The following is a 25,665-nucleotide window of genomic DNA, read 5'->3' as shown; positions in this document are numbered from 1 at the left end:
GGCTGGTCCAAAATTGTCTCCAGTTAGTCTATTTCATCAACATTTAGTTTGCTGTGAAGAAATAGCTTCAAATCATATTCTCCTGCACTGAAAAGCAAAACATTGTAATGTACAACACCAGACACTTTATGAAGCTCAACAATATGATCCGCTGCATGTGTTCTGAGCATTAAAACCACTTCTGGGGCAGTAAACACTTCACATGGTTTTGGCTTAGTAAAACAATATAATATTTACTATAGTATAAATGTGTAGAAGGCTTGATGAACATTGCCTTGCTTGCAACTGAAAAGAAATGCCTAGACCCAAACCGCCAAGCTGTGAAAAATGGTGTGGCTAGACTAGAGAAAAGGATGTGTTTAAAATCCAAGTGGGCTGGCAGCCAATGCATGGCTGTATACATGTCATTGTGATGGTGTTGATAATTTTTTTTTTTTTACCAATGGCAGAAACTGTCTAGAGTTCACTACTTTTTACAGGAACCCCATACCTGGAGGAAATTTCTACTGCAATAATTGAGTGTTCGTGCATGTGCACAGCAGAATTGTGCTAGTATGTGTGAAAAAAATATCCCTTCTAAAATTTCACATTCTCCAAAAAGGATGCGGGCGGTGGACCAGGTGTGGCCTAATGGTATTTTCAAAATACACAAGCGAAAATGTTTCTGTAGTGGAAAAGTATTATAATTATAAGTGGGAGTTTCCCGATAGCTGAATCATCAAAAGTCGTAGTTTAAACGTGATAGTACCAGCAACTGATTGGACATTTCATTAGAATAGTTAAACACATTGCAGGAAAAACTGTTGAATATTGGCGGACAGCAGTTATCTCAGTACAGACGAGGATACGTGGCTCTGTGACGATATGAAGCAGGCGGTGGCCGTGACCTTGCTACTGCTGTGTAGCACTTCCCTGATTTGTGGAGTACCTCCAGGTAGGCGGCATGATCAACACTATAGTAATGATGTTGCTGGAGTGTTAATAGCTAATTTGTAATTCAATAATGTAGCTAATTGTATTTTTGGATAAATACAAAAGGCCTCACATCCAAATCATACACAATTATACCCATTAAAATCATACATTTTGTTACTGTAAGGCCACTCCAAATATGTTTCCCGTCTACCGCCCGCATCTAGTTACTGTCAGCTCTAAATATTCCATCATTCCGTATTCTTCCATTATATTCCGGTTATTCTTGCATACTGACAGGCTCAGTAAAAGTCATCTTGAAACAGGGTTGGCTCACGTGTCAGCAGTGCTATCAAGTCGGCATAAACTTCACGTTTGTGCTAACAAGCTTAAGCATGCTTTTTATGGTTGTGCCAGGCAAATGAAAAGCTGCCAATCGTATAATGAAATAATGGAAATAGACCGCCCGCCCGCATGCAAATATGCTTGAGTCCAGGACGGGAAACAGAGAATTTATTTGGAGTGGCCTAATGTCTGTCTGTTAGTATTGCAGGTTATGACGACTGCAGTGCACTCAGTGAGAATTTGTGGGATGTGATTAGGGATATGTATAGGTGTTGCAGTTTGTGCTAGTGGCTGTTTGTTTAGGTTTTGTTGTTGCAATGTGACTGGCCTGTGGTGTGTACATGTTGTTCAGATGCTTAAATAGTTACTCGTCACAATCAGATACATTGATAGTAATCACTGCTGAAGCCACAGAAAAGGATATCTTGTAGCTTTACATGCATCTGGATTAGTCTAGTTTAGTGTAATAATTCACAGGCTTTAGCCTTCTCACAGGTCCCTAGTGGGATAGCATTCACATAGAGAATGTTAGCTGCAAAGCTGTGTTCTGTTGATGGTAATACTTTATAACAATTTGTTATGTTCAGCAGCTATAACTAGCCATTCAGTAGTAGCTAATCATCAGGTTTTCAGTTTCATTTAAAGAATTTGCTGGAATAGGTTAAGTGTAAGTTAAACAAGCAGTTTCTGCTGGGCTAGGAGATTCGTATCAGTATATATTATATGTATGTAGTTTTGGATACTGTATAGCTACTGTAACAAATTGTTCAAGGTGGAAAAATTTCGCAGATGCAGTAAGCTGCCATAATTTGCTGGAAAACTTTAAATTTGTAGTTTTTAGGTTTTCTGATTTAAAGTCCACGAGCACTGACTATATTCATGGTAAGTTTTGCGGTTTGCTGACAATCAACAAAACTATTCCACTTTGAAAATTCGCAATATACGGTAACTTAAGGGTACATGGTTCAAAACAAAGGATAGTAGTGGAACTTGGTGTCAAATAACATGTAAGAATTTGTACCCATGCACTGTTGTACCTCTGGAGGCTTATTTAAAAATGCAATGATACACTATCTTGTTCCAGGTATAGCTCCAAGATTCACCATAGAACCAGAAGATAGAGTGGTGGTTGCTCAAAGGAACAATGTGAATGTCATAGAGAGGTTTCCATGTAGTTTTGATGGTTCAAACATCACAGTGACATGGTATCGTAATGATGTGGTAGTACCAGCAGACTCCAGTCATATTATACATGATAATGGTACACTGGAGGTTACTGCCATTGTAGAAGGAGTTGATGCTACTATAGCTGGAGTGAGATATCACTGCGTGTTGTCTAATGAAGTGGGTAGTATTAGGAGTAGACCAGCTCTGTTTCAACTAGCCTGTAAGTTATGCAGTTGTATGTCTTTTTTTGCTACATGCATACAAGTTACTGTATAAAACTTGCAGGAAGAAATTTCAATTAGGCAAGACTTTTAAATAATTTGGTAATGCACATTGCTATTTCTACCTCAGTCGTGTGATCCAGGGTTGAAACGTACTACTGACCAGAGGTCTCACTGATTCAGATAGTACTCTGAGTGCATACATGGAACCCAATTTTGACTCTTATGTAGTTTAATGAAAAGAAATGTGCATCAAGAGCTAGATATTGGCATAGATACTAAGAGGTGTAATTTAGAGAAAAGGTAAACAAATAGCTATATAACAACTAAACAGTACTGTAGAAGCACAGAATCAGTGATCAGTAAATGGGTGTGGCTCCACAGATGGCAGCATACATTTCTGCATATGGTTCCCTTATGTGTTCTTTTGCAAACAGTTGCACACATTCCCAATAAATAGCCATGGAATTACAATCAAGCTTGTTTATTAATCACAAATGGATCAGATTTGGATATTCCAAAGACCCACTTGACCCAGATAAAATGTGACCCAAATGGCCTGGAATATTCAAATGACCCAATTGCTCAAGAGTTAGTAACCACAGAAAATGTTTCATTTCAAAAGAAGACTATTAGTTATTCAAGTTGTAAATCATGCCTATCATTAAAGAAGGAATGGTAGAAGGCGATCTAGCTGTAACACTAGGGATAGTTACAAATACTGTCACAAGACAAGTTCCATTGTATCAGGAGTGATGATAGAAACCTTGACAAAATTGAACCTGTGCATGCGAATTGATTACAAAGTGAACACATCAGAACACTATAAGAAGTATAGTACATGTTGCATGTCGGTTGTCAGTTGTACTATAAAAACTCACATAAAAATTAGCTAAGACACATTAAACATGTTAACAGAATAGTGCTATACAGTTACAAACAAATATGATTGCATGGAACAAGTAGTGATCAATACATAATAAATGACTGGATCCGAAAGAGCCCTACATGTTTAATGCACAAGCCTATATTTTGTGATGGAATTAAGAAAAATACATAATAATAATTATGTGAAAATTATTTTAGAGCTGTTAAAGTGGTTGGTCACATATTATCCCGATGTAGTATTTACACAACCAAGCGTTGTTCCAGGTGCTAAAGCTTGTTTAACAGCTAGGAAAGTAGTACGTTGTACTGAGACTGAGAAGGCTTGTAAGGGCCCTTAGACATATAAACTTTTCTTCAGAACAATTATTAGGAGGTGTCAATGTTGAATTAGTCCCACCAAAAGACTAATGGTATAATGGCTAGAGGGGGTCAATGGGCAAGTTGCTTTGTGCTTCTCTTTAGGATCACTGATATGAATATTTCAAAACTCCTTTTGCTTTGAAGTTTTTTGTCTTTAAATAGTTCTAGAGGAGGTGGAACATGCATCATCATCCATCCCAAAGAAATTGGAAATATTAGCCAGTAGCTTCTCTACGTGTACAGAAATTCACCTATGACTGTGTTTATATGGCCTCTATGGACTAAGGAACTCATTTGGAATGTTTACAACATTGCCTGCAAGATTATTATGAAAGATATGATCAGCTATTAGCACAATATTATCTCTATACATAAGTAAATGAGAGTGCACGTCACTTGCAATATCTTTCATCAAATAGCCAATCAATTAACCCATAACTTTAATTAAATTAAGTGTCCTTTTTTTTGTTTATTCTAGCCACCGATGTAAAGAAAATACCTCAAAATAATCACCTATATGCAGTACTTGACCCTTAGTTTGTTGTTGCAATCTGTTTAGCATACTGTGGTTAATTGGCTAAAGTAGGAAGCATATAAATGGTGATAGTCTCCTTGTTTAATAATTTGTCGTGCCTACAAGGGAAACTGCTTTCTGGAATAGGCGGCATAAATTTGATATCTAGTTGAATATAATAATTGTGACAAGAACTCACATGTTCACACATAAGAACCTAAACATTGAGCAGCCCGATTTCTAGCAAGAAGGGTGTTCAAGCTTAGAAATGGCATTGATAAAATTATATTATGAACAAACATAATTCATGTTTGCTTTATGATACAGAAATATAATAAATATTTACCCTCCATGAAGAGGCGAATCCACTGCTTCATGAAGTATTTCTTCTTTCATTGTTTTTAAACATACATAACTACTTTTGTAGCATGCATTTTTCCAATGTATTTATTTCAATGCCAAAAAAAACAGAATTACGCAACTACAGTTGAGTTTTTGCTCAGTGCATAGGAATGAAACATTGGGGTGGGTAATATGTAGCTAGGAATGTTTGGTCATTTATATATATATATATATATAATTCTTCAATTGTTTGTGATATACATGTGACACACTCGGCAATTGCAATACTAACTACATTCATAGTCATTTTTGTGTTTAATTTTGTTTGTAGCTTTTGGCAATGACTGGAATAGTGTTCCCTCAAACACCACCATGGTTGATGTCACACTTGGTTCTTACATTTTGTTGCCATGTAACCCTCCAATGGCCAACCCAGCTTCAATGGTTACTTGGACACTTGATTCATCACCGATAGACATTTCTACTACTGACAAGTACAAGGTGTTACCATCTGGTGATCTCATTGTTGGAAATGTTAATGAGGATGATATTGGTGATATGTATCGATGTCATGTAGTAAACAGATTGATCTTTGAGACTATTGATAGTCCTTATTCTTATCAACTAAGACAAGTTGGTAAGTTGTGTGTGTAGTTGTGATTTACTTGTTTAATGACTGTTGTTTGTTGTTTAGATCGTTACAGTGAAAACCTTGCCATCTATAACACACTAGAGAATATATTTTTACAGATTGGGTCTAATGCAAAACTTGTTTGTCTAGCTATTGCTAATGATATCACTAGGTTAGAGTCTTTATATAATAAAGCTGGATTTCAAGATCTAGATTACAACATGAGAGCGCCAATGTCAACTACTAGTACTAATATTGATCGTCGTCATACTTTGTTTATTGATGGAGTGAGAGAAGATAATGCCGGAGAATGTGTGTTCAGTGGGAGATTTTGTTTCGGGATCTACCACTATACTGGATATAGTGCCATTTACTATTTCAGTGTTTGGTAAGTACGAATATCAAATACACTTTAAAACACATTTTGTAGTGATACGTGATGTATACTGGCGACATAATCACATCAAGTTTTTAATGTGACAAACAAGTCTTCATATCTCACATTTCCTTTAGTAGCCCTGCAATGAAGCAGTGGCTTTATTTATTATATCCAGGTCATTTCCAGTAGGTAGCTTCATACTTACAGTTTATCAGTTTGTAAAGAAATGATAGTAGGATGGGTCTGTTAAGGTTTCAAAACTATTTTTGTCAGTTTACAATTACTTATCCTAACTACTGAATATCCTAAAATTTAATCAATACAGTAGACTTATTTAAGTATTGTTATTCTCTATAGCTCCTCTGATGATCACCTCATCTCCTGATGACATCACAATGTATACTGGTGACTCCATTGCTATACCATGTGTAGTTACTGGCTTACCTGCTCCTTCAATATCCTACCGTGTAAACACCAACATGTTGTCAGTGACTGATGGAATGTTAACTAGTGTTAGTGTTACTGATAGTGGAGCATACCAGTGTTTTGTTGAGAACATTCATGGTGTTGTCACTGCCTCCTGGACGATAACTGTGAGAGATCCTGGTGAGTGTGTCTCAGTTAGGCCTGTAAATGAACATGTTGTACAAATACAATACATCACTTATCATCCTATAGCTGTACCAGTGATAGAAAACATGTCTGGTGATGGTACGGTACCAGAGTATGGTAACCTTGATATCTTTATTGAAGTTAGTGCTGATCCTATGCCATCAGTTGATTGGCTACTAAATGGTGTCAGCTTTGATTCATCAAGTAGGCAGATGTTTACAATGAGGTAACACAATTACTGTTTTCAGATAATATATTCCATTTAATGCTCTCCATATATACAGACAATACAATACTGCAGCATGTCCAGTCACTTACCTACTAGAACTCAGAGTGATCAATTTTACTGCAAATGACTCAGGTCAGTATAGTGTAGTTATTACCAACAAAGCTGGTACCACACAACCATCCTTCATTCATCTCTTGGAAGGTTAGATAGATCACATGATCTCATCACTTGTATCATGTGATCCCACAGTACCAGCTGCAGTTATAGATTTGAAAGGTTTTAGTAGTAGTTGTATCATTAGAAATGAGAATACCAATTTGACTTGTTTAGTTACTGGAGTACCTACACGAACTATTCAATGGTTTAGGAGTGGTGGTGATGATGACAGGGTAACTATAACAACCGACAGTAAATACACAGTGATGGATAACATCCTAATAATAAACAATGTCAATAATGGTGATGCTGATAGATATGGTTGTACTGCTACTAACATTGTTAATGGAACGGAAAGAACTGATACTGCATTTTCTGTGTGTGGTGAGTCTGAAATTTTATTCTGTAGTACATTGCAAGGAAACAGTAAAAACTCAAGTATGAATCCTTATCCCACCTCATGTGTTATAAAATATTTTGTTGCTTGTAATAATGGTGTTTTTTATGTTTTACTAAGGTACTAATAAATTATATAGGTACGTAGGCGGATCTAGGAGACACTGTCAAGGGGGGCCAAGAAGTTTTAATGCACAGCAGTGTTTATTCCACTAAGAGGATAAGAATGGAATTCTAGTACACAAGTTATATTCATTTGCATAACTTTATTCAGCATATAGCTGGATGAATGATGGACATACAGTTTTTAAGACTGTAGTTGGAGAAATGTTATAAAAATTAGACCTCCTAGGTTTGAATTTGAGAGCATTTTTGATAGTGCTTAGCTAACAAAGTGTATGCTTTGCAAGATTGGTTAGCCTATCTGAGATAAACCTGTTTGATAGTAAAGTGTATACTAAATTAAAATAAGGAATAGCTAGTTTTGTTATGATTTGTAAAAATTGTAAATTGATGACGTTAGAATTGCGACTGTTTTGTTAGGGTAGTGACTGCTCTATTAGAGTATCTCGATCTTGGCACAAAAATTCAAATTTATTTGCTTCACTTTCTTTACAGCGTACAGTTTAGCTATAACTGTAAAGTACATTTATAACTGTTGTCTTCTATTTGCCCATTGGCTTTCTATACTTCTGAATACAGTGTGAATGCATGATTCTAGTTTCTGGTATCAATATAGTACTGTAGGTCCAAGGGGGGCAAGAGAAGGGCCAGGGGGGCACAGCACCCCTTGCCCCCCCCCCCCCCCCCCGATCTGTCTATGTAGGCATATACGTACACTATACAATGAATATAATTATACAAAGATTTTTTGGTATAGGAGTTAAATCCCTCCTGAAGTAATATATTTTTTATAATTAATTCAGCATTGGCTGTACATCTTCGTCTGATTAAAAACACATATGCGACTGGATCTGGGAAAACCGGTCTTGTCACCTAAGACAACAGATTTGATTTTTCACCAAGAACACGAGCTACGTACATGAATAAACTATTTCACAATCAAAATCAGCTGGGCATAAGTGGTCTGCTTTTGCTGGCTGATTTTCCCAAGCCCAGTGGCAAATCGTGCAAGTGATCTAGGACCTTAATGGAGCTCTATCCAGCCTGGAGATGACTGTATGTGAGGCTGTACAGCTACATGGTGTTGAATAAAAACCTGTGCTGTAAATGTCTTATTGTTTTAGTCAATTTTGAGACCACAATTTGGCCCAATTTATCCCTATGTGTTCCTCTTTCATTTTGTTATGTAAACAGCCTCTTTTCCTCTCCTCTATCCCTTTCCATCACCCCTAATGAAGCTTGCCTGACTCTCAAGTTAAACCCTATCTAAAATGGCAGTAAACGTAGCTGTTGTACAGTGAATGCTCTGGAAAGCAAGGAGTCAGTGTAAATTTGGTACCTGTAGCTTATACTATTGGCAAGCTACAACATGCAAAATAGGTGTTAAGCTATTCCTGTAGACATCTTTAAGAGCTTAATATAGTGGAACCTGTCAATAAAGTGAGGACACCTGTGTACCTGGTATGGTCCAACTGATCTGGAAAACCTTTGGTTGGTCTCTAGGTGTCCGTAATACACCGATTTCCATATCTAATGATACTTCTATGCTCATAATTTTAATAGTAATAGTAATAGAAGCTTTACAGTACTGCACAATAGAATACAAAAGATAATACTTTTGTAGATAACATGATTATTTTTGCTTTACTTGAACAGGAAAATCTGATGGTTCATAGGTTTATAGATTTAAGGTTTGTATTTGCTGTGTACTGAAGTGATTAAGCTGTACCTGTTTTTAATGTACATAGCACATGCATTTTTACCTAGTGTAGCTATTTCAATATGTTTATAGTGAAACAGAATTTGTAAACATATGGTGGCTTTTCACCTACTAATAGGTGGTCACAAATGTTCAACCAATCCAAATAGTTTGTTTTTATGCCCTCAATGGGATAACACATGTAGCTATAATGTTTGTGGGACTGTTTATTACATGTCACTATTGTATTAAGGTGACTGCTTAATTAGAGTATCTTAATATTGCAGTTTGCATCAAGTAAATTTGCAGTGGAGGCATACCTTAAAAGTATCAACATGGTCACTGTGCTTTGCTTAGAAAACTGATCATTACAAGTGCAGTTATCAACTTCTTTTTATAATAGAGTGAGCACTCCAAGTAGTTATTGTGGAATTATATAATATCTAGTGTCAATACAAAACTGTTCAGGTATAAGTTTTCCTCACATGAAGAAAATGCCAAGATATGAATGGATATTTGTTGGAACCAAAAAAGCACTTGCCATACATGAACTTATATTATGCCAAAACATGATATATGTATTGTAAGCCTCTAGTCTTTGGACTATGATAAGGCTGGGATTGAAGGGTGAAGATAGGTCAAATCTTCTGGCTAACGTTTAGTCTAGGGTCTAATAAAATGCAGATGGATTTGCATTGGATCATGTACAATAAAAATTGTGCTTAACAGGGTGACGAAAGTGTATATCCTCAAGCTGTTTGCTTGAGAAGAATACAAAAGGAGTGAAATGCAAGAGCAGTTTTGAATCAACTTGACTGCTCTATTAGAGATATTGACTACTAAATTTCAATTGCATAATAATCACACTATAAACCCATTAACTATTTCCATTATCATTTATAGTATATTTGTGTTTACTAGATACTTGAAACGTCATGTAAGAAACCCTTCAGAAGCCTTGTAGCTCAAAACTCTATTAATAATAATAATAATAATAATAAATTGGCTATTTATGACTGAATTATATCCAAAGTGTGTGTAATTATGTGAGCAAATTGTACTTAGTTGCGCTTTATATCAAGTCATAATGTCATCTTCAAGTTTTAGTATGCCATTCAGGGGACAAAAACAACCTTGTATGTAGAATTTCACTAGGAGGGGCGAACAAAACAAAGTATGAAGTTGTAGAGAATATTTCAAGCTGATAGAGAAGAGAAGAAGAACAAGAGACCTTTTGACATCGCTAAAGAAACATCAGAAGTCTGATAGAGAAGAAAAGAAGAACAAGAGACCTTCTAATATTGCTAAAAGGATATCAGAAGTAAGTATTGTAATATGCTATACATAAGGATATGAGGTTCACTAAATGATGAATACAACAGGTATGTATTTCTCAGTGCTATGTTTAAAAGGCTCAAGCTGAGCTGTTTGATAAGGGAAGGTTTAACTCTAGAAAAGAGGTAGTTACTTTGATGAAAATTCTGGTTGGCAATTTTTACATCACATCAATTGTTGCTTTAACAGGATCATCTAAAGGATGAATTAAGAAATAGATAGTTGCTTTACCATAATTATGCGACATGGGTTCAGATACAAATGAGTGAACAACAAAACTAAGGTAACATACATAGTTGTAGTACATCAAATTTAGCATTTATTTAGGGCATAATTATTATGAATAAGCACATATTGTCCAGCAATGTCATGCCCATTGAGGAAAATGAGAGCTAATGAAGGGAATGACAACCAGTGGTATTTAGATGATGTGATGCTCATGATGGATAGCTTATGAATTGGGTAGAGCCTGATCCTATATGGAAAAAAATGCAGGGTTTGTTAAGCATGACTGTTTTTACATAGGTGTGAACATATTTGTGTTTTATCATATCACATGTAAATGCAAAAATGGATGGCATGAACATCACATCATCTAAATACCATTCCCTTCATTAGCTCTCAACCATCCATTGGATGGTTAGATGGTGCTGGAAAACTACATAAAGCATACATTGAATGTATGTTCACACAGAATATGACTGGGTCTTTAAATCAAGGACTACCATGAAGAAATGAATGCCACCAGTTTTGAAGAATGATTCACCGATAAGTTATTTCCGGCTCTATCTCCCAACGCACTCATTGCAAGCTACCACAGGTTCTTCAAACACATTACAATATGTACAGCTATATTACTTTCATTTCCAATACCAGTTGAGAAGAAAAGATGGAGAAAAGCTCAATCTCAAGGAATGGCTTGATTCTAAACAAAAAACCAGATTAGCAAATATAGTATTTTATTGTAACTCTTTTTCAGCAAAGATAGGATACAAATTTAAAGCTTGTTCTGAAGCACATTGTGTAGAAACAGAGTTGTATGCAAGAGGATAAAATGTTTAAACTGACTGCATCAAAACTGACATTGATTCAGGTACGTACATAATATACATATACATTTTAACAACATCTTTTCCTATTTTCAGGTAAAGATTAGAGCTGAGCGATAGTGCAACTATCACTATTCACAACTGATAGTAACTTTTCAACACGATAATGTTATCAAAGACACTCAACCTCACCATGAATAATCCAATTACACACCACATGTCTGCTTTTCTAACACTATATTGTTATGTATTACAGTTGTAATCTTAATAGTGCATGCTCTACTGGACTTTCACAGTTACCTTACTTTAACAATATCATGTTTACTTCTTTTTTGACTAAGCACAGATATGTATAATTTATCATGATAGTATGATAACATACCATCATAATAACAGTTGTTACTCACTATAACGATAATTGATAGATTGCAACTATTGCTCAGCTCTAGTAGAGATGTCTGCTAGTTTTCCTTTCTTTTCTCATACAGTACAGTAGTACTGTATAGTAGGGTTGGGCTTTCTTACCAAAAATATCACTCCGAAAACCAGTCACGGCTTAACGTTATTGGTTAGGCATAGCCAAACCCAAAAAATGCCCTCAGACCCAACATTAAACCCTTCCAACAAGTTTAATTTCTACTAACTAGTTGACTAACTGATGCTTTTAGCCAGACTATGGTTAACACTGTGGGCTGATTTTCTTCACTGTTTGACATCGCTTCGACCCAAGATATGGCTTTTTTGCCAACTGCAGCAGCTACAGTGTATGATTCATGGACTTACATTTGTCCTCCTTTGTGTCCCATTTCTTTCTCCACCGCTGCCACATAGGTGTTGATTCTTGGTAACATGGTGGTGGCTTCAGTGCAACCTGGCTGTCACAAGAATTGTTCACAATTTCTGTAGTGAGTGGAATGATTACAGAGGTGCTTCTTTGTTTGTAACACTGTATAACACCTGAAAACAAAGTGGAATGGTCCTTTGCTTCCCAGCAATTGATAATCAGGTGTGTTTTATCCCAATCTGAATTCTGAATGTGCTTCTTGTACTGTTCTTCATTTGTAACACCGTATAATGGATAGCCAAAGCTGAAAACGAAGCAAAATGGTTTCCAGCATCTGAAAGTCAGGGCATGCATTATGTCTGGCCAGCACCATTCTTCCTTTGATGTGGTATGTGTTGGTTTACCAGTCATAAAGTTTTAATAAACAAATGTAAGGAAATTTTATATCTGAGTAGGGATCACAGATAAAAAAAAAGCAGCAATGAATCAATGGAGGTCATCTACATCAGCACACCTGTAGTGGACATTTTATCTCTACTTTCAGTCATGGCTATACTCTATAGATGACTAAATCACCAGGTATAGATTACCTCCCTTGTTTCATTGTTTTTGTTGTTTTTTTATCTACGATTACCACTAAAATATATAGTTTCTAAATTATTCTTACACTTGTTCTTCATTTGTAACGCCCCAGCTATCAATTGTGAAGCAGCAATTTTGATACAGTTCCAGATATTACAAATTAAGAACAGTACAAGGAGCACCTCTGTCAATCAATCCAGCCACACTATGGAAAGTAAAGCGCTGAAGCCATGCTGTAAGTTATACATGTATTGTAGCTGGATAAAAGGGCTAAAACGATGTCAAACAGTGAACATAGTCTTCTTATCCATAGTCAAGTAATGCTTGGCTGGAGGCATCACTCAGGCAACTAGTTAGCAAAAACTTCAGTTAAATATTAATTTCATAGAAACTTCTTTGAAGGGTTTGGAGTCACTCTGAAGTCCTTATGGGCTTGGTATATATATAATTATCAAATTCACTGTGCCATTATCAAATTCTTAGGGAGACTGTTCTAGCAAAATGTCTCAGTCTGTGTAAAGGAAACATGGCAGCGAACTGAATGTTATGAATGTATCTGCTCAAACACAATAGGTGGTTTTAACTGCATAGATATTATGCTAGAGCTTGGTGAATAAGTTAGTACACAATCTATATATGGTGTTGAATCAGAAGCTCAAATGAAAGCCAGTTCATGATGGCTTACATGGTGCATTCATCACAATATTTGGATGTACGGAATTATGAAGGAGATGAAAATCAAATTTCTTTGGAATCAATAATCAACACCCAAGCTTTACTGTAGTTGGCTTTTATCTCAATTTAAATTTGTACTGTAAAATTGCTTTTTACTGAGTATAGTGTAGATATATACCACTGAATGTTTAGTTGTGGAGTGCACATGTTGATGGTGTAGCAAAACAACACTTGTAAATGTGTCAGTGTGCATTATACATCATCACAAATTGTTATTCCAGGAATTGTAATTAAGACAAACTTACTTATATAACAAAGCTTGTGTTTATGCAATCTAGCTAGTGTACATGTGATTATGAGTAGCTTAAAGTTCCTTAAATAATGGACCACTCACTCACCTACTTGTAAATAGGCTATATCCAGCAGCAAGGTCTCAGTTAATAATTTCTATATAGCTGATGTAGTGTGACCATCAGCTAATTTAACTGTGCAATATACAAGTGGTCTCTTGCACACTAATCATATTGCTCAGTATAGAGGACCTTGTGATTACTGTGATCTCATGACATTCAGAAGGTTCTCAAACATTTTGTATTAAATGTAGAAATTTCGGACCTCAAAATCAGGACATCACTATATTATAGAGATGTGCATGCTATAACTGGTCTCAGTATCATGGAACTATTGGTTGTTGGCTTATGGTTGATCGGTGGATATTTGTCAGGCCCAAGTTTGTTGCTGTATGCTAAAATGAAATGGGTATCTATTTGACAGGATCCATACACTATAAAAATTCAGGTGGCAGTTAAATAGACTGATTTAATTCTGTTGAAAAATTGGCTGCTTTATTAGAATATTTTGATATCACAAATTGAGAGAGCAATAAACTACAATTCAAGGGCTGCACAAAGTTCAATTGCAACTAGTGTACAGTTAGTTGTTTCATGTTGATAGATTGGGATCAAATAATGGCATAATACTATATAGTAGTGACAACTTGTGTAATGGCTTCCAGGGTTCGCCAATGAGTCATGTATATATCACTTACTATAGACAAGTTGGCATTAGCCACATGTAGGAGTGGCTGTACGTTGTTCACTCTATTGCATCCTGCACAGCCTTTGTGCCTGACTATTCAGTACTACCCAACACATAAAATGTTGATGCATTCAGGTAGGATGGGAAACAAATGAATCAAGTATGATCCCCATGTATTGTATTGTATGGATATACAGTATGATACTGTCTGTTTGTGCACCAACCAACCTCAGAGACGTGCTCAGGAGTGCTAGAGGTTGATAACTGTACATAGTTGCAACAAAGTAATACAAATAAATGTGTCCTCATAGAAGTAGCTAGAAGCTGAGAGTAAAGGTGGACATCTGAGATACTGAAAACAACAAAGATTGTATAATGTGTTGTTATTAGTTACGCATACAGAACTAGCCACATGTGATACTACAAATCACATGTATATAGTCTACATGTTGTTTGTTGTATGTTCAGTTAAATTGAAAACCAATAATACCGTGTTAGTGTACCCCCTCAATCAAAACCAATAATACCGTGTTAGTGTACTCCCTCAATCAAAATCAATAATACCGTGCTAGTGTACCCCCTCAATCAAAATCAATAATACCGTGTTAGTGTACCCCCTCAATCAAAATCAATAATACCGTGTTAGTGTACCCCCTCAATCAAAACCAATAATACCGTGTTAGTGTACCCCCTCAATCAAAACCAATAATATCGTGCTAGTGTACCCCCTCAATCAAAACCAATAATATCGTGCTAGTGTACCCCCTCAATCAAAACCAATAATACCGTGTTAGTGTACCCCCTCAATCAAAACCAATAATATCGTGCTAGTGTACCCCCTCAATCAAAACCAATAATACCGTGTTAGTGTACCCCCTCAATCAAAACCAATAATATCGTGCTAGTGTACCCCCTCAATCAAAACCAATAATACCGTGCTAGTGTACCCCCTCAATCAAAACCAATAATACCGTGTTAGTGTACCCCCTCAATCAAAATCAATAATACCGTGCTAGTGTACCCCCTCAATCAAAACCAATAATACCGTGCTAGTGTACCCCCTCAATCAAAACCAATAATACCGTGCTAGTGTACCCCCTCAATCAAAATCAATAATACCGTGCTAGTGTACCCCCTCAATCAAAACCAATAATACCGTGCTAGTGTACCCCCTCAATCAAAATCAATAATACCGTGCTAGTGTACCCCCTCAATCAAAACCAATAATACCGTGCTAGTGTACCCCCTCAATCAAAACCAATAATACCGTGCTAGTGTACCCCCTCAATCAAAACCAATAATACCGTGCTAGTGTACCCCCTCAATCAAAACCAATAATACCGTGCTAGTGTACCCCCTCAATCAAAACCAATAATACCGTGCTAGTGTACCCCCTCAATCAAAACCAATAATACCGTGCTAGTGTACCCCCTCAATCAAAACCAATAATACCGTGCTAGTGTACCCCCTCAATCAAAACCAATAATACCGTGCTAGTGTACCCCCTCAATCAAAACCAATAATACCGTGCTAGTGTACCCCCTCAATCAAAACCAATAATACCGTGCTAGTGTACCCCCTCAATCAAAACCAATAATACCGTGCTAGTGTACCCCCTCAATCAAAACCAATAATACCGTGCTAGTGTACCCCCTCAATCAAAACCAATAATACCGTGCTAGTGTACCCCCTCAATCAAAATCAATAATACCGTGCTAGTGTACCCCCTCAATCAAAACCAATAATACCGTGCTAGTGTACCCCCTCAATCAAAATCAATAATACCGTGCTAGTGTACCCCCTCAATCAAAATCAATAATACCGTGCTAGTGTACCCCCTCAATCAAAACCAATAATACCGTGCTAGTGTACCCCCTCAATCAAAACCAATAATACCGTGCTAGTGTACCCCCTCAATCAAAACCAATAATACCGTGCTAGTGTACCCCCTCAATCAAAACCAATAATACCGTGCTAGTGTACCCCCTCAATCAAAATCAATAATACCGTGCTAGTGTACCCCCTCAATCAAAACCAATAATACCGTGTTAGTGTACCCCCTCAATCAAAATCTAATGGACCTAAGGGGACTGGACTACATGTGAGCAACATCAACTATTTTGGCAGTCTTAAAATAATTGTACCCTAGAATTCTAATGCATGCATATCTCACTCAAGGGTAAATGATGACTAGTTAGCTTCTAAGAGGTACATGGAAGCTTAAGAAACAAATAGCTACAATGAGTGTCTTAGAATCTACACTCCAACCAGAAAGCAACTTGCATACTATAGGAATTGTGCACCTTATCTTAGTATTGAACATATTAATTGACTGAGTAAGGATCTTCCTTGCACACATTTGCCACATTAACTATGCACCCATAGTAACACCTAGCCAGACTCTTCATTGGGTATAGTGGTCTGGTCATGTGAGACTAAATAATACACCTTATCAATAGGACCAGTACTATGATGACTGGCAAACAATTGTTGCCATGTGACATCAATAATCACATGTGATTTTCAAATGTGATCATGCATGAAGTACATGATTCACTATGTATGTACTCAATGTCCTATAGCTACACATATACCATATATACCAATAAATGTGGATGTGTCTACATTTTAAATTCTTGGTATCAAAGAGGCTCAATTTTTACCTCCTTTCATCATCTAGTACTAAAAACTACACACTCTATTATATTATACTATGTTTCATTGCTTAAACTTACATGTTACAATACAGCATGGCCTAAGAGTGATTCACCACATGACTGCATTATCACGGTGTGTGTTATGACAAACATTAGATAGTAGCAGATCATAATCCAATGGGATATGCATAGTAGCTGCTAGCTTGGCTTCAACTGTGACATGAACGCATAATGTATGCATCAGTATTGCTTATCAGTTGGTGCAGTTTGTCATCACAAATAGCTATTCTGGTGGTATGTATGTTTATAGTTAGTGATAAAATACACCAGGCCAGTGTTTACTACACTGGGAATTATTGCATTGATAGCTAGAATGATATTAATTTCATCATATGTTACACATGTGGATAGCTATGTATATTACTGCTGTTACACAAACACTGGACGAGGCATAGACTATGGTACTTACGATAACAAATTATACTGCAGTTAATGGCTAATTAGTTAATCTATACATATTATCTATTTCAGTATAGTAACTTTAATAACACTCTACATGTGAATTGTTTACCATCAGTATATCACCATGTTTACATGTGTGATCTTAGCTAGTGTAAACATTGTCCTATTAAGTATAAACATATTATTTTAGCCACACAGTTATGGGATATCACTTGACTGGTGATGTGCAGATATGATGTTATTAGTAAATAGTGATGTCCTTATAAGGCATTATGTGGTATTGATGGTGTACATATAAAGTGTATCACTTGTCCATCTTACCACACCATATTTGGTGTTTAGATGATCTGTATTAGTCAAACTATTTGGTAACATGATGACTAACTTAGTGAATTCACTGACACTCTTTTTAGGGCACAATGATTTCCTGGAAATTTCTTATAAACTACCTGTACTACTTGTAGCTTACGGGCAAATAATTTCTATTTTGACACTTGTGTATGATACCCACTTTATTATACTGTACCCAGGTATGGCAGATGGCACGCATACACATGCACACTATATTAAACACACACACACACACTACATACACAAACATACTACACACACATCACTGACATAATGTACTACCAAATTACCCTTGAACCATCCATACAACACAATAATAATGGCCCACTCATGACTTAATTACATTACATTCCATTACCAGCAGCTACCCTAGTGAGCTCTGAATCACAACAGTCAATAGATGATCTCCATCCAGTGAAGTCTAACTAATGACATTCCATGAATTAGATCAGTAATGGAATGATCATGAGTACTTAGTATTTGTTAACTTATATGCAAAAACCACCAGACAACTGGACTCTGATCATGAGATGAGACCAGTGAAGTAGCAAAGTATTTTAGTTTGTCTTTTGACCAGCTAATTGGCCAATGAAATACAATGGGTAGATGCACTAGTCAGTTCTATGAATCATTATGTCAGGAAGCCAGTGTAGTAATAGCATGCATGTAGTCTCCTCTCTCATTAAAATACCATAATGGAGGGAGATGTTGATGCCTTATCTGGTGTAACACAATCCATCAACAAAGAAGCAGACAAGATGCTCTCATTGAAGGTCTCACCTGGTGAAAAGAGTTCATGATGTTAAGGAACTCTTGGCAGTGTTGCATAGCAATGGATGTAACGATAGCTACACAGGTGTTATGATTTCACACGGCCAAGAACACTCAAGTAAATCAGTGTGCCTGGTCATACATTGAACTTGCACAACTTGTAGCTACATGATTTGTCCATTAGTATATTATGGAATTATGATAGTGTACACTGTTGGATATGATAACATCTACCTAGGTTTCATCTTTCCTTGTGAGTACAGATAGGCTGAAACCTCCCTTACCACTACAAAGCCCATACATCTAAATGTCATGTTACACCAGAACCTCCTACCAGTTTGGTGTTCACAGTTATGAAGTTTACAATGTGTAACATAGTAGACCACAGCAAATTGTACACTACCTCATAATGTAACAGTGTTCAATATCCACCAGGTTGCCACAATACATACTGTCACACTACACATCTAACATGTGTAAACTTAGTGAATCCCAATCACTCCAACATGTGGTTTAAATGAACAAATGTGATTACTATATTTGATCACACTTTGTACACAAACAACCATATAGTTAACACCCTATTGCCATGATGTCAACTGTGGTTGTCTATTATTAATGAGATAACTGCTGATGTGGCAACTTGACTGAACCAGCTTAACTGTCAACCACACATCACAAATGACATATGGTGGCACAAGTAAACTATGATGAACCTTCATCACCTCTGAACTATCAACATAATATGAAATCATCGGAGGCGTGGCTTGGTAGCTAGTATGTCCATACATACAAACACAGAGATGTCTGTACATTGTCATGTGTGTACACGTACATGGGTATGTAGTAGCTCTCTCTTCACACACATGTACATCACATGTAATAGACACTGATTCATTATCCACACTTATCAAGTTTAGCTATATAGTGTGAGAATCGTGATCATTTAGTACAACATTCTAAATGTCTATTCCAAGGAAGTCTAGCCCTTTAACCTAGAGTTCTAACTCTTAATTGTTTAAATACATTGTTTCTTTCTTATAATGAGGGGGTTAAACACAAAAATAATAAGAATACTATTCTGGGATCACACTTTCTCACCTATTATTTTAACCAGTTAGGCACTGGAGGGTGAACACAGACGGTAGAGTCCATACAAGGTATATATCATTATAGCCTATCAAGTGAAAATCCTTCAGTATAAAGTTTGTGAATAATGTGTAATTATACAATTTAGCAGGAGTGTACCCTTCTTATACTTTTATCACTTATTTCCTATCTAGTGATTGATGGTGACTATGTTTTGAATTGTTAGGGTAAAGCAACTGCCAGCCATGTAGTGTGTGGCCCCTCATATAGCATAAATAGGGTTTCGCATTCACAACACTAATTTAGTAATATAGATCAATGCAGTGTGACTATCACAAGTTTACAACAACACATGGTATCAATGTATGTAGCATGGATATCAGCAAGCAGTTGATTCTAGTAATTTGCTTTCTGGCTCTTACAACATAACCAACGGGTACTTTTAGGAGTGCACCAGTGCAGGATCCAGTTTACAGTAGTTTAATTTAAAGTACATCACTATATTGCCGACTCATTTGACCTGTTCTTATTAATGCACAATATATTCAAATTTTGACGCATGGCTAAATGTGAATGATCAATAGCTAAATGTGAATGATTATTATTATTATCAATTTTGTCAAAATGACAAGGTCGTAAGAAGGACAAACCTGCAAACGTACGTAATGATCAACAAGTGTAGATGTGTTGAGAGTGTATGATGCATACTGCAACTTTACTATACAGCAAGTACACGTTTAAAGCTTAATGCAACTACCCACATGTTGACAAGAGTTCAACTCTGGATGTTGACTCACTCTTCATCACCCACTTTCAGCCACCTTAAGTGAATAAATTAATGCATTGGTGCTTCTCAAAGGTTCTCTTTATAGTATAACACATTTTATCCTCAGATAGATTTAATCCCTTAATATGAACAGCATTCAGGGTGTCCTGTGGATCAACTTAGGAATTCAAATCAGATTTAGTATTGATATAGCTAACTGATGAACATTTTAGTCTAACAATATTAAACACCATCACATCGGATTTAGTTAAAGAAGTTAGCCAGATATTTGTTAGGTGAGGAAACTATAGCTGGTACAGGTATGTTTGCTGTACTGCATGGCTTCGATTGTGCGTTTGTTGCTGTGATCTGTTACAGTCATTGACTCACTCAGTATTCCATACCATTTAACTGTAGTACTCTGAAGGTAGCCTCAATAGACGATATGCACACTCTATTACTCGAACGAAAATTGATCAATTAAGCGTAGACGGCGCAAAACTCGACGGTGACTTAAAAGCGGAAGTCCCATACAAAAGTATGGGAAGCAAATGCGGCTCGAGCAATAACTCACCACTCGAGCTAAGGACAGGCCATCTCGCTCGCCATACACTTCTTTTGCACGGAAAGAAGTGTATGGCAAGCGAGATGGCCTGTCCTTAGCTCGAGTGGTGAGTTATTGCTCGAGCCGCATTTGCTTCCCATACTTTTGTATGGGACTTCCGCTTTTAAGTCACCGTCGAGTTTTGCGCCGTCTACGCTTAATTGATCAATTTTCGTTCGAGTAATAGAGTGTGCATATCGTCTATTCTGGCACCAGTTTTTCTACGTGTCCAACACTTGGCAGCCAGGTGCCAAGGAAGTTCATCTATAGTTCAGGAAAACATGAAAAATATATAGTAGTACATCAACACCAGGAAATTGCCTAGTAGCTATCTAAATTTAAAAAAAAAAAAAAATTTTTTTTAATTCTGAGCACACCAGCATGGCTGAATGCTCAGTCAGAATTTAATAACAAAACACTAACTGCCTCATGTTTCTTATTTATCTTACTAGCTGTATCAGGATAGCGGCCACCCATTGACAACCTCGTCTATTGTTATTATCTACTTTACCAATTAGCTAGACACTGGAGGGTCTATGAAATGAAAAGTGTCATACATTAGCCGGTTACGATTTTCAAGTGTTGATGACATAGCTACGAACATTCAACATTGTTAACGAAAACAGGTAGCTATATACCTCCACTGTGTTCTCATCTTACTTCGTCATGCCCCAAGGCTCATCAATACCTCCATTATTGTCAGTCATTCGTGGGTGGAGACCTGTAATTACCTAATAGTGTTTTCAAAATTTCAAAATACACAAACGAAATTGTTTCTACCTATAGTAGTGGGAGTCACCACTGGAAGTGATTGACGAGTAGTAGTTTAAACGTGATAGTAACAGCAAAGAAAACTGGTTGAATTTTTCATTGGCATAGTTAAACACATTGCGGGAGAAGCTGTTGAATATTGGCGGATAGCTCTGATCATCCAGTTATCTACAAGTTATAGCTACCGAAACGATATGAAGCAGGCGGTGGCCGCGACCTTGCTACTAGTGCTGTGTTGCGCTTCCCTCATTTGTGGAGTACCTCCAGGTAGGCGGCGCGATCAACACTAGTATTGATGTTGCTGGAGTGTTAATGTTGTGGGTCATGACGACTGCTGAATGGCTGAGAATGAATTTTAAATGTTTTGTGGGGTATGAAGTGGGATACGTAGGCTGTGGGATGCGGGCTGGATAGCGGTATGGTTGCGGTTTGTGCTAGTGGCTGTTTGTTTAGGATTAGTTGTTGTAATGTGACCGGCCTGTGGTGTGTAGTACATGTTGTTCAGATACTCGCCGCGATCAGATGAGCTGATAGTAATCACTTGAGACAAATGAGTTCATGGGAAGCCATAGAAAAGAATTCTTGTGGCTTTGCATGGCATCTCTTCCATCTGGTCGGGAGGGATTAGTTTAGTAATAATGTTTAGAATGAGCATACTACAAAGTTTTGTGTATTGTTGATGGCAATCATATGCAGCTACACTATTAGCTATTGTATAAGATCCGTTAAGTTCAGTATAGCATTAGTGACTAAGTCATCAGATTGTTCAATATAGATAAAGATTGTGTTGGACTAGCTATAGGTTAACAATGTACTGATGTAAGGTCACTCCTAATTAATTCTTTGTTTCCCGTCCACTGCCCTCATCTGGTTCCTCTCAGCTCTTAATATTCTATATTCTATTTATTCTTACATTTTATACCGGCCCAGATCTTGTAATAGTGTCAGCTCACATGTCAGTGTGCTATTAAGTTAGCACAAATTCACGTTTGTGTTATTTTTGAAAGGAAGGTACAAGCTTAAATATGCTTTTAGCTTTTTATGGTTGTACCAGGCAATCTTATAATGGAATAATGAAATGGATTGCCTGCCCACATGCAAATATGACTGAGTCCGGGACGGGAATCAGAGAATTATTTTGTTTGGAGTGGCCTAAGTATTTCCACTGATTCGTGTATGTAGGGTGGTTGTGGATAATATGATATACTGCAAGTTGTTCAAGGTGGAAAGATTTAGTCGATGCAGTGTTTATTTCACCAGAAAACCCTTTTGTTTTAAATCCATGGGCATTGACTAGTGGTAAAGGTTTTGCGGTTTCCTGACAGTCTCAGCAAATTCTGAGAAACTTTTCCACCTTAAAGTATTTGCAAATATAGGTTGGTTATAAACAAAGGTTATAGTGGTAGTATCAATTACCTATTGTACCTCTGGAGACTTATTTCAAAATGTAATTATTCACTGTCTTGTACCAGGTACAGCTCCACGATTCACCACAGAGCCAGAAGATAGAGTGGTGGTAGCTCAAAGGAACAATGTGAATGTCATAGAGAGGTTTCCATGTAGTTTTGATGGTCAAAACATCACAGTGACATGGTATCGTAATGATATGCTAGTATCAGAAGACACTAGTCATATTATACATGATAATGGTACACTGGAGGTTACTGCCATTGTAATGAATGTTGATGCTACTACAGATGGAGTGATATATCACTGTGTGTTATCTAATGAAGTGGGTAGTATTAGGAGTAGACCAGCTCTGATACAACTAGCCTGTAAGTTATGTAGTTGTATGTCTTTCTTTGCTACATGCACATATTATACAAGTTACTGACTATGTATAAAGGGGTAGTTGGAAAGGTCAGATATGGTCAGATTCGGATCCAGACATTGGTACACTGGATTTTTACAGTTAATTTTTCATACCTAATGCTGTTCTGTGCAGCAGTCTTCACTCCCAGATCCAGACATTGACTTTGCATAGTGTTTATCCATTATAAACGTATGTGCGAATGATGAGTTAACATGCTACTGAGTACTACAGAGCATATACTTTAACTAGAAATCTAATGCAAAGTCATAGAGACTCAGCTGGCATGCTTCAACTTAATCTCGCAGGCCAGGCCTTAGAGACAAGCACCTTCGCCTAATACTGAAAGTCTTGAGTTCCTGGATCTGGCCTACAAGACTAATCTAGGACATACGTACCAACTAAATCTCTATGAGTATATAATTTTACATTGGATTTCTAGAGCATGTAGTACTCTGCTGCATGCCAGCCTATTCTCCATACATGAGCTTACATGTATGAATAGGGATTCCACCTCAGACATTCCAAGGCAAAATCGAGGGCATCCAAATCGTTTATAATCTCCAACTGTCTATTCGACCTTACTGGACTTAAACTAGTTGTGTGGCTTCAGTGAAATGTGTTAATTTTAGTTTCTTTGATGGTACAAGCCAGTTATATCACATTTACTTGTATAATATCATAGTTATTAACACTCATCCTTGGCTTCGCCTCGAACTCTGTGTAGTAACTGCGATATCATACTTGTACTGTGATATGAAAGAGTACATTATATAGTTACACAACGGCCACGAGTGCTCTGCCTGATATAAACGCACGAGCCTGAGGGCCGAAGGCAAGTGCATTTATACAGGCAGAGCACTAGTGCACGTTGTATAATTGTTATGTACCACTCACCTAATAGGTGGGGAGAGTCTCACAAGACAGCTGTAACACTTATAAAGGCCAGGTTTCTAACATTGATTGTGGGTAACCAAGGCGGACGTTGCGATGATGTTCCCTCTGCAGTACTGCAGCCACCTGAGATATTGAAAGCTAGTACGCTATGGATTATATCACTAACCTGCATTCGCTCTCATCATGTAGTGCTCAGCATGCCAGCGTGATCACTCAATCGCCATATAGACTAAGCGCCAGACTAATCGCCATAGTGATTCTCTTGAGCAAAAAAAAAGCAGCTAAATAGACGGTTTAAGTAAACAAAACCTAACTACTAAACGATACTAGTCTAATTCTTACTATTCACACAGGTTAAACTTGAATCTGGTGGCATGACAAAACTGATTACCACAATCGAACGTAAAGGTGAGAATATATTAGTTTTATTGAGTCATTGTCGAAGTGGACTACAGTTTAATCTGGGCTAAGATGGCACCAGACTAGTAAGGTGTATAGGTACGTTTATATTATGTAGACTAGAGTCGTGGCCACCGCGTTGGCTTTTTGCGATCGCCATTGGCTGCTTGTAAACATTATACGTGTTGGTGACGTTATGGCCCACAATCAACCTTTACATGTCAGGCTATAAAAGAATTCTAGAGATCTGTGAAGTGTCTTTCCACCTATTAGGTGAGGTGTTGTAGTGGTCTTGGCCACCGGCACTTGTGCTATGCTGCACGAAACCACAGCCTGTGCAATATCTGTATATTGCACTGCGGTCAGTGCATTATAACTTATAATGCACTCGTTGCGGTCTACAAAACCGCAACCAGTGCATTATAAGTTATAATGCACTCGCTGTGGTCTGCAGCAGTGCAATATACAAATTATGGCACTGGCGGTGCCTTTGAACTGCCTACGCAGAGTGGTACATATATAAATATTATGTACTCTTGCTAGAATTTATACGCAATTTTATGGCAAGTGGAAAAGAAATGGCAGGATATGGGCTTGTATGTACATTGATATTTAGGCTGATGGAATGTAGTATAAAATGTTTTCTTAGCT

General features: G+C 37.1%; 2 protein-coding genes and 2 long non-coding RNA genes across 9 annotated transcripts in view; 2 read left to right on the top strand and 2 right to left on the bottom strand.

The window, feature by feature from the left end:
• The first annotated feature begins 686 nt into the window (after positions 1–686).
• On the top strand, positions 687–11,673 carry LOC136240902 (contactin-2-like). Of its 6 annotated transcripts, none has more exons than XM_066032002.1 (12): positions 5,540–5,768; positions 6,117–6,365; positions 6,438–6,597; positions 6,656–6,801; positions 6,850–6,876; positions 6,931–7,140; positions 8,079–10,295; positions 10,357–10,434; positions 10,499–10,592; positions 11,004–11,129; positions 11,186–11,402; positions 11,455–11,673. In XM_066032002.1, exons 1-7 carry the CDS (start codon positions 5,681–5,683, stop codon positions 8,150–8,152), a joined length of 954 nt encoding a protein of 317 aa, XP_065888074.1. In that variant the 5' UTR covers positions 5,540–5,680; the 3' UTR covers positions 8,153–10,295; positions 10,357–10,434; positions 10,499–10,592; positions 11,004–11,129; positions 11,186–11,402; positions 11,455–11,673. The 6 variants fall into 6 exon arrangements, with proteins under 6 accessions (XP_065888043.1, XP_065888074.1, XP_065888056.1 ...); XM_066031984.1 differs by adding an exon at positions 10,637–10,805 and having other exon boundaries at positions 6,850–7,140; positions 10,928–11,129; XM_066031991.1 differs by having other exon boundaries at positions 6,850–7,140; positions 10,130–10,295.
• Positions 5,949–6,972, bottom strand: LOC136240931 (uncharacterized). Its single transcript, XR_010694037.1, has 3 exons — positions 6,480–6,972; positions 6,299–6,386; positions 5,949–6,251 (listed from the first exon to the last, which is right to left on the bottom strand). It is a non-coding gene; the product is annotated as an uncharacterized lncRNA (long non-coding RNA).
• Positions 11,674–21,337: 9,664 nt separating the features above from the next.
• On the bottom strand, positions 21,338–22,224 carry LOC136240897 (uncharacterized). The gene is made up of 3 exons (XR_010694019.1): positions 21,918–22,224; positions 21,776–21,868; positions 21,338–21,401 (listed from the first exon to the last, which is right to left on the bottom strand). It is a non-coding gene; the product is annotated as an uncharacterized lncRNA (long non-coding RNA).
• Positions 21,907–25,665, top strand: part of LOC136240877 (inactive tyrosine-protein kinase 7-like) — a 41,916-nt gene continuing 38,157 nt past the window's right edge. The window contains exons 1-2 of the mRNA XM_066031945.1: positions 21,907–22,175; positions 23,381–23,683. Coding sequence (XP_065888017.1) covers positions 22,103–22,175; positions 23,381–23,683 — 376 coding nt within the window. The 5' untranslated portion in view covers positions 21,907–22,102. The remainder of the gene's footprint in view (positions 22,176–23,380; positions 23,684–25,665) is intronic.

This window comes from Dysidea avara, chromosome 1, assembly GCF_963678975.1.
Source record: "Dysidea avara chromosome 1, odDysAvar1.4, whole genome shotgun sequence".
NCBI classification, from domain to species: domain Eukaryota; kingdom Metazoa; phylum Porifera; class Demospongiae; order Dictyoceratida; family Dysideidae; genus Dysidea; species Dysidea avara.
Note: the sequence above shows the minus strand (reverse complement) of the source record. Positions and strands in the feature narration are given on the sequence as shown.

Coding starts and splice junctions, on each gene's coding strand:
- LOC136240902 (XM_066031971.1), top strand. CDS start 865: ATGAAGCAGGCGGTGGCCGTGACCTTGCTACTGCTGTGTAGCACTTCC. Junction 935..2,341: donor GATTTGTGGAGTACCTCCAG/GTAGGCGGCATG, acceptor ATCTTGTTCCAG/GTATAGCTCCAAGATTCACC. Junction 2,645..5,080: donor AGCTCTGTTTCAACTAGCCT/GTAAGTTATGCA, acceptor TTTTGTTTGTAG/CTTTTGGCAATGACTGGAAT.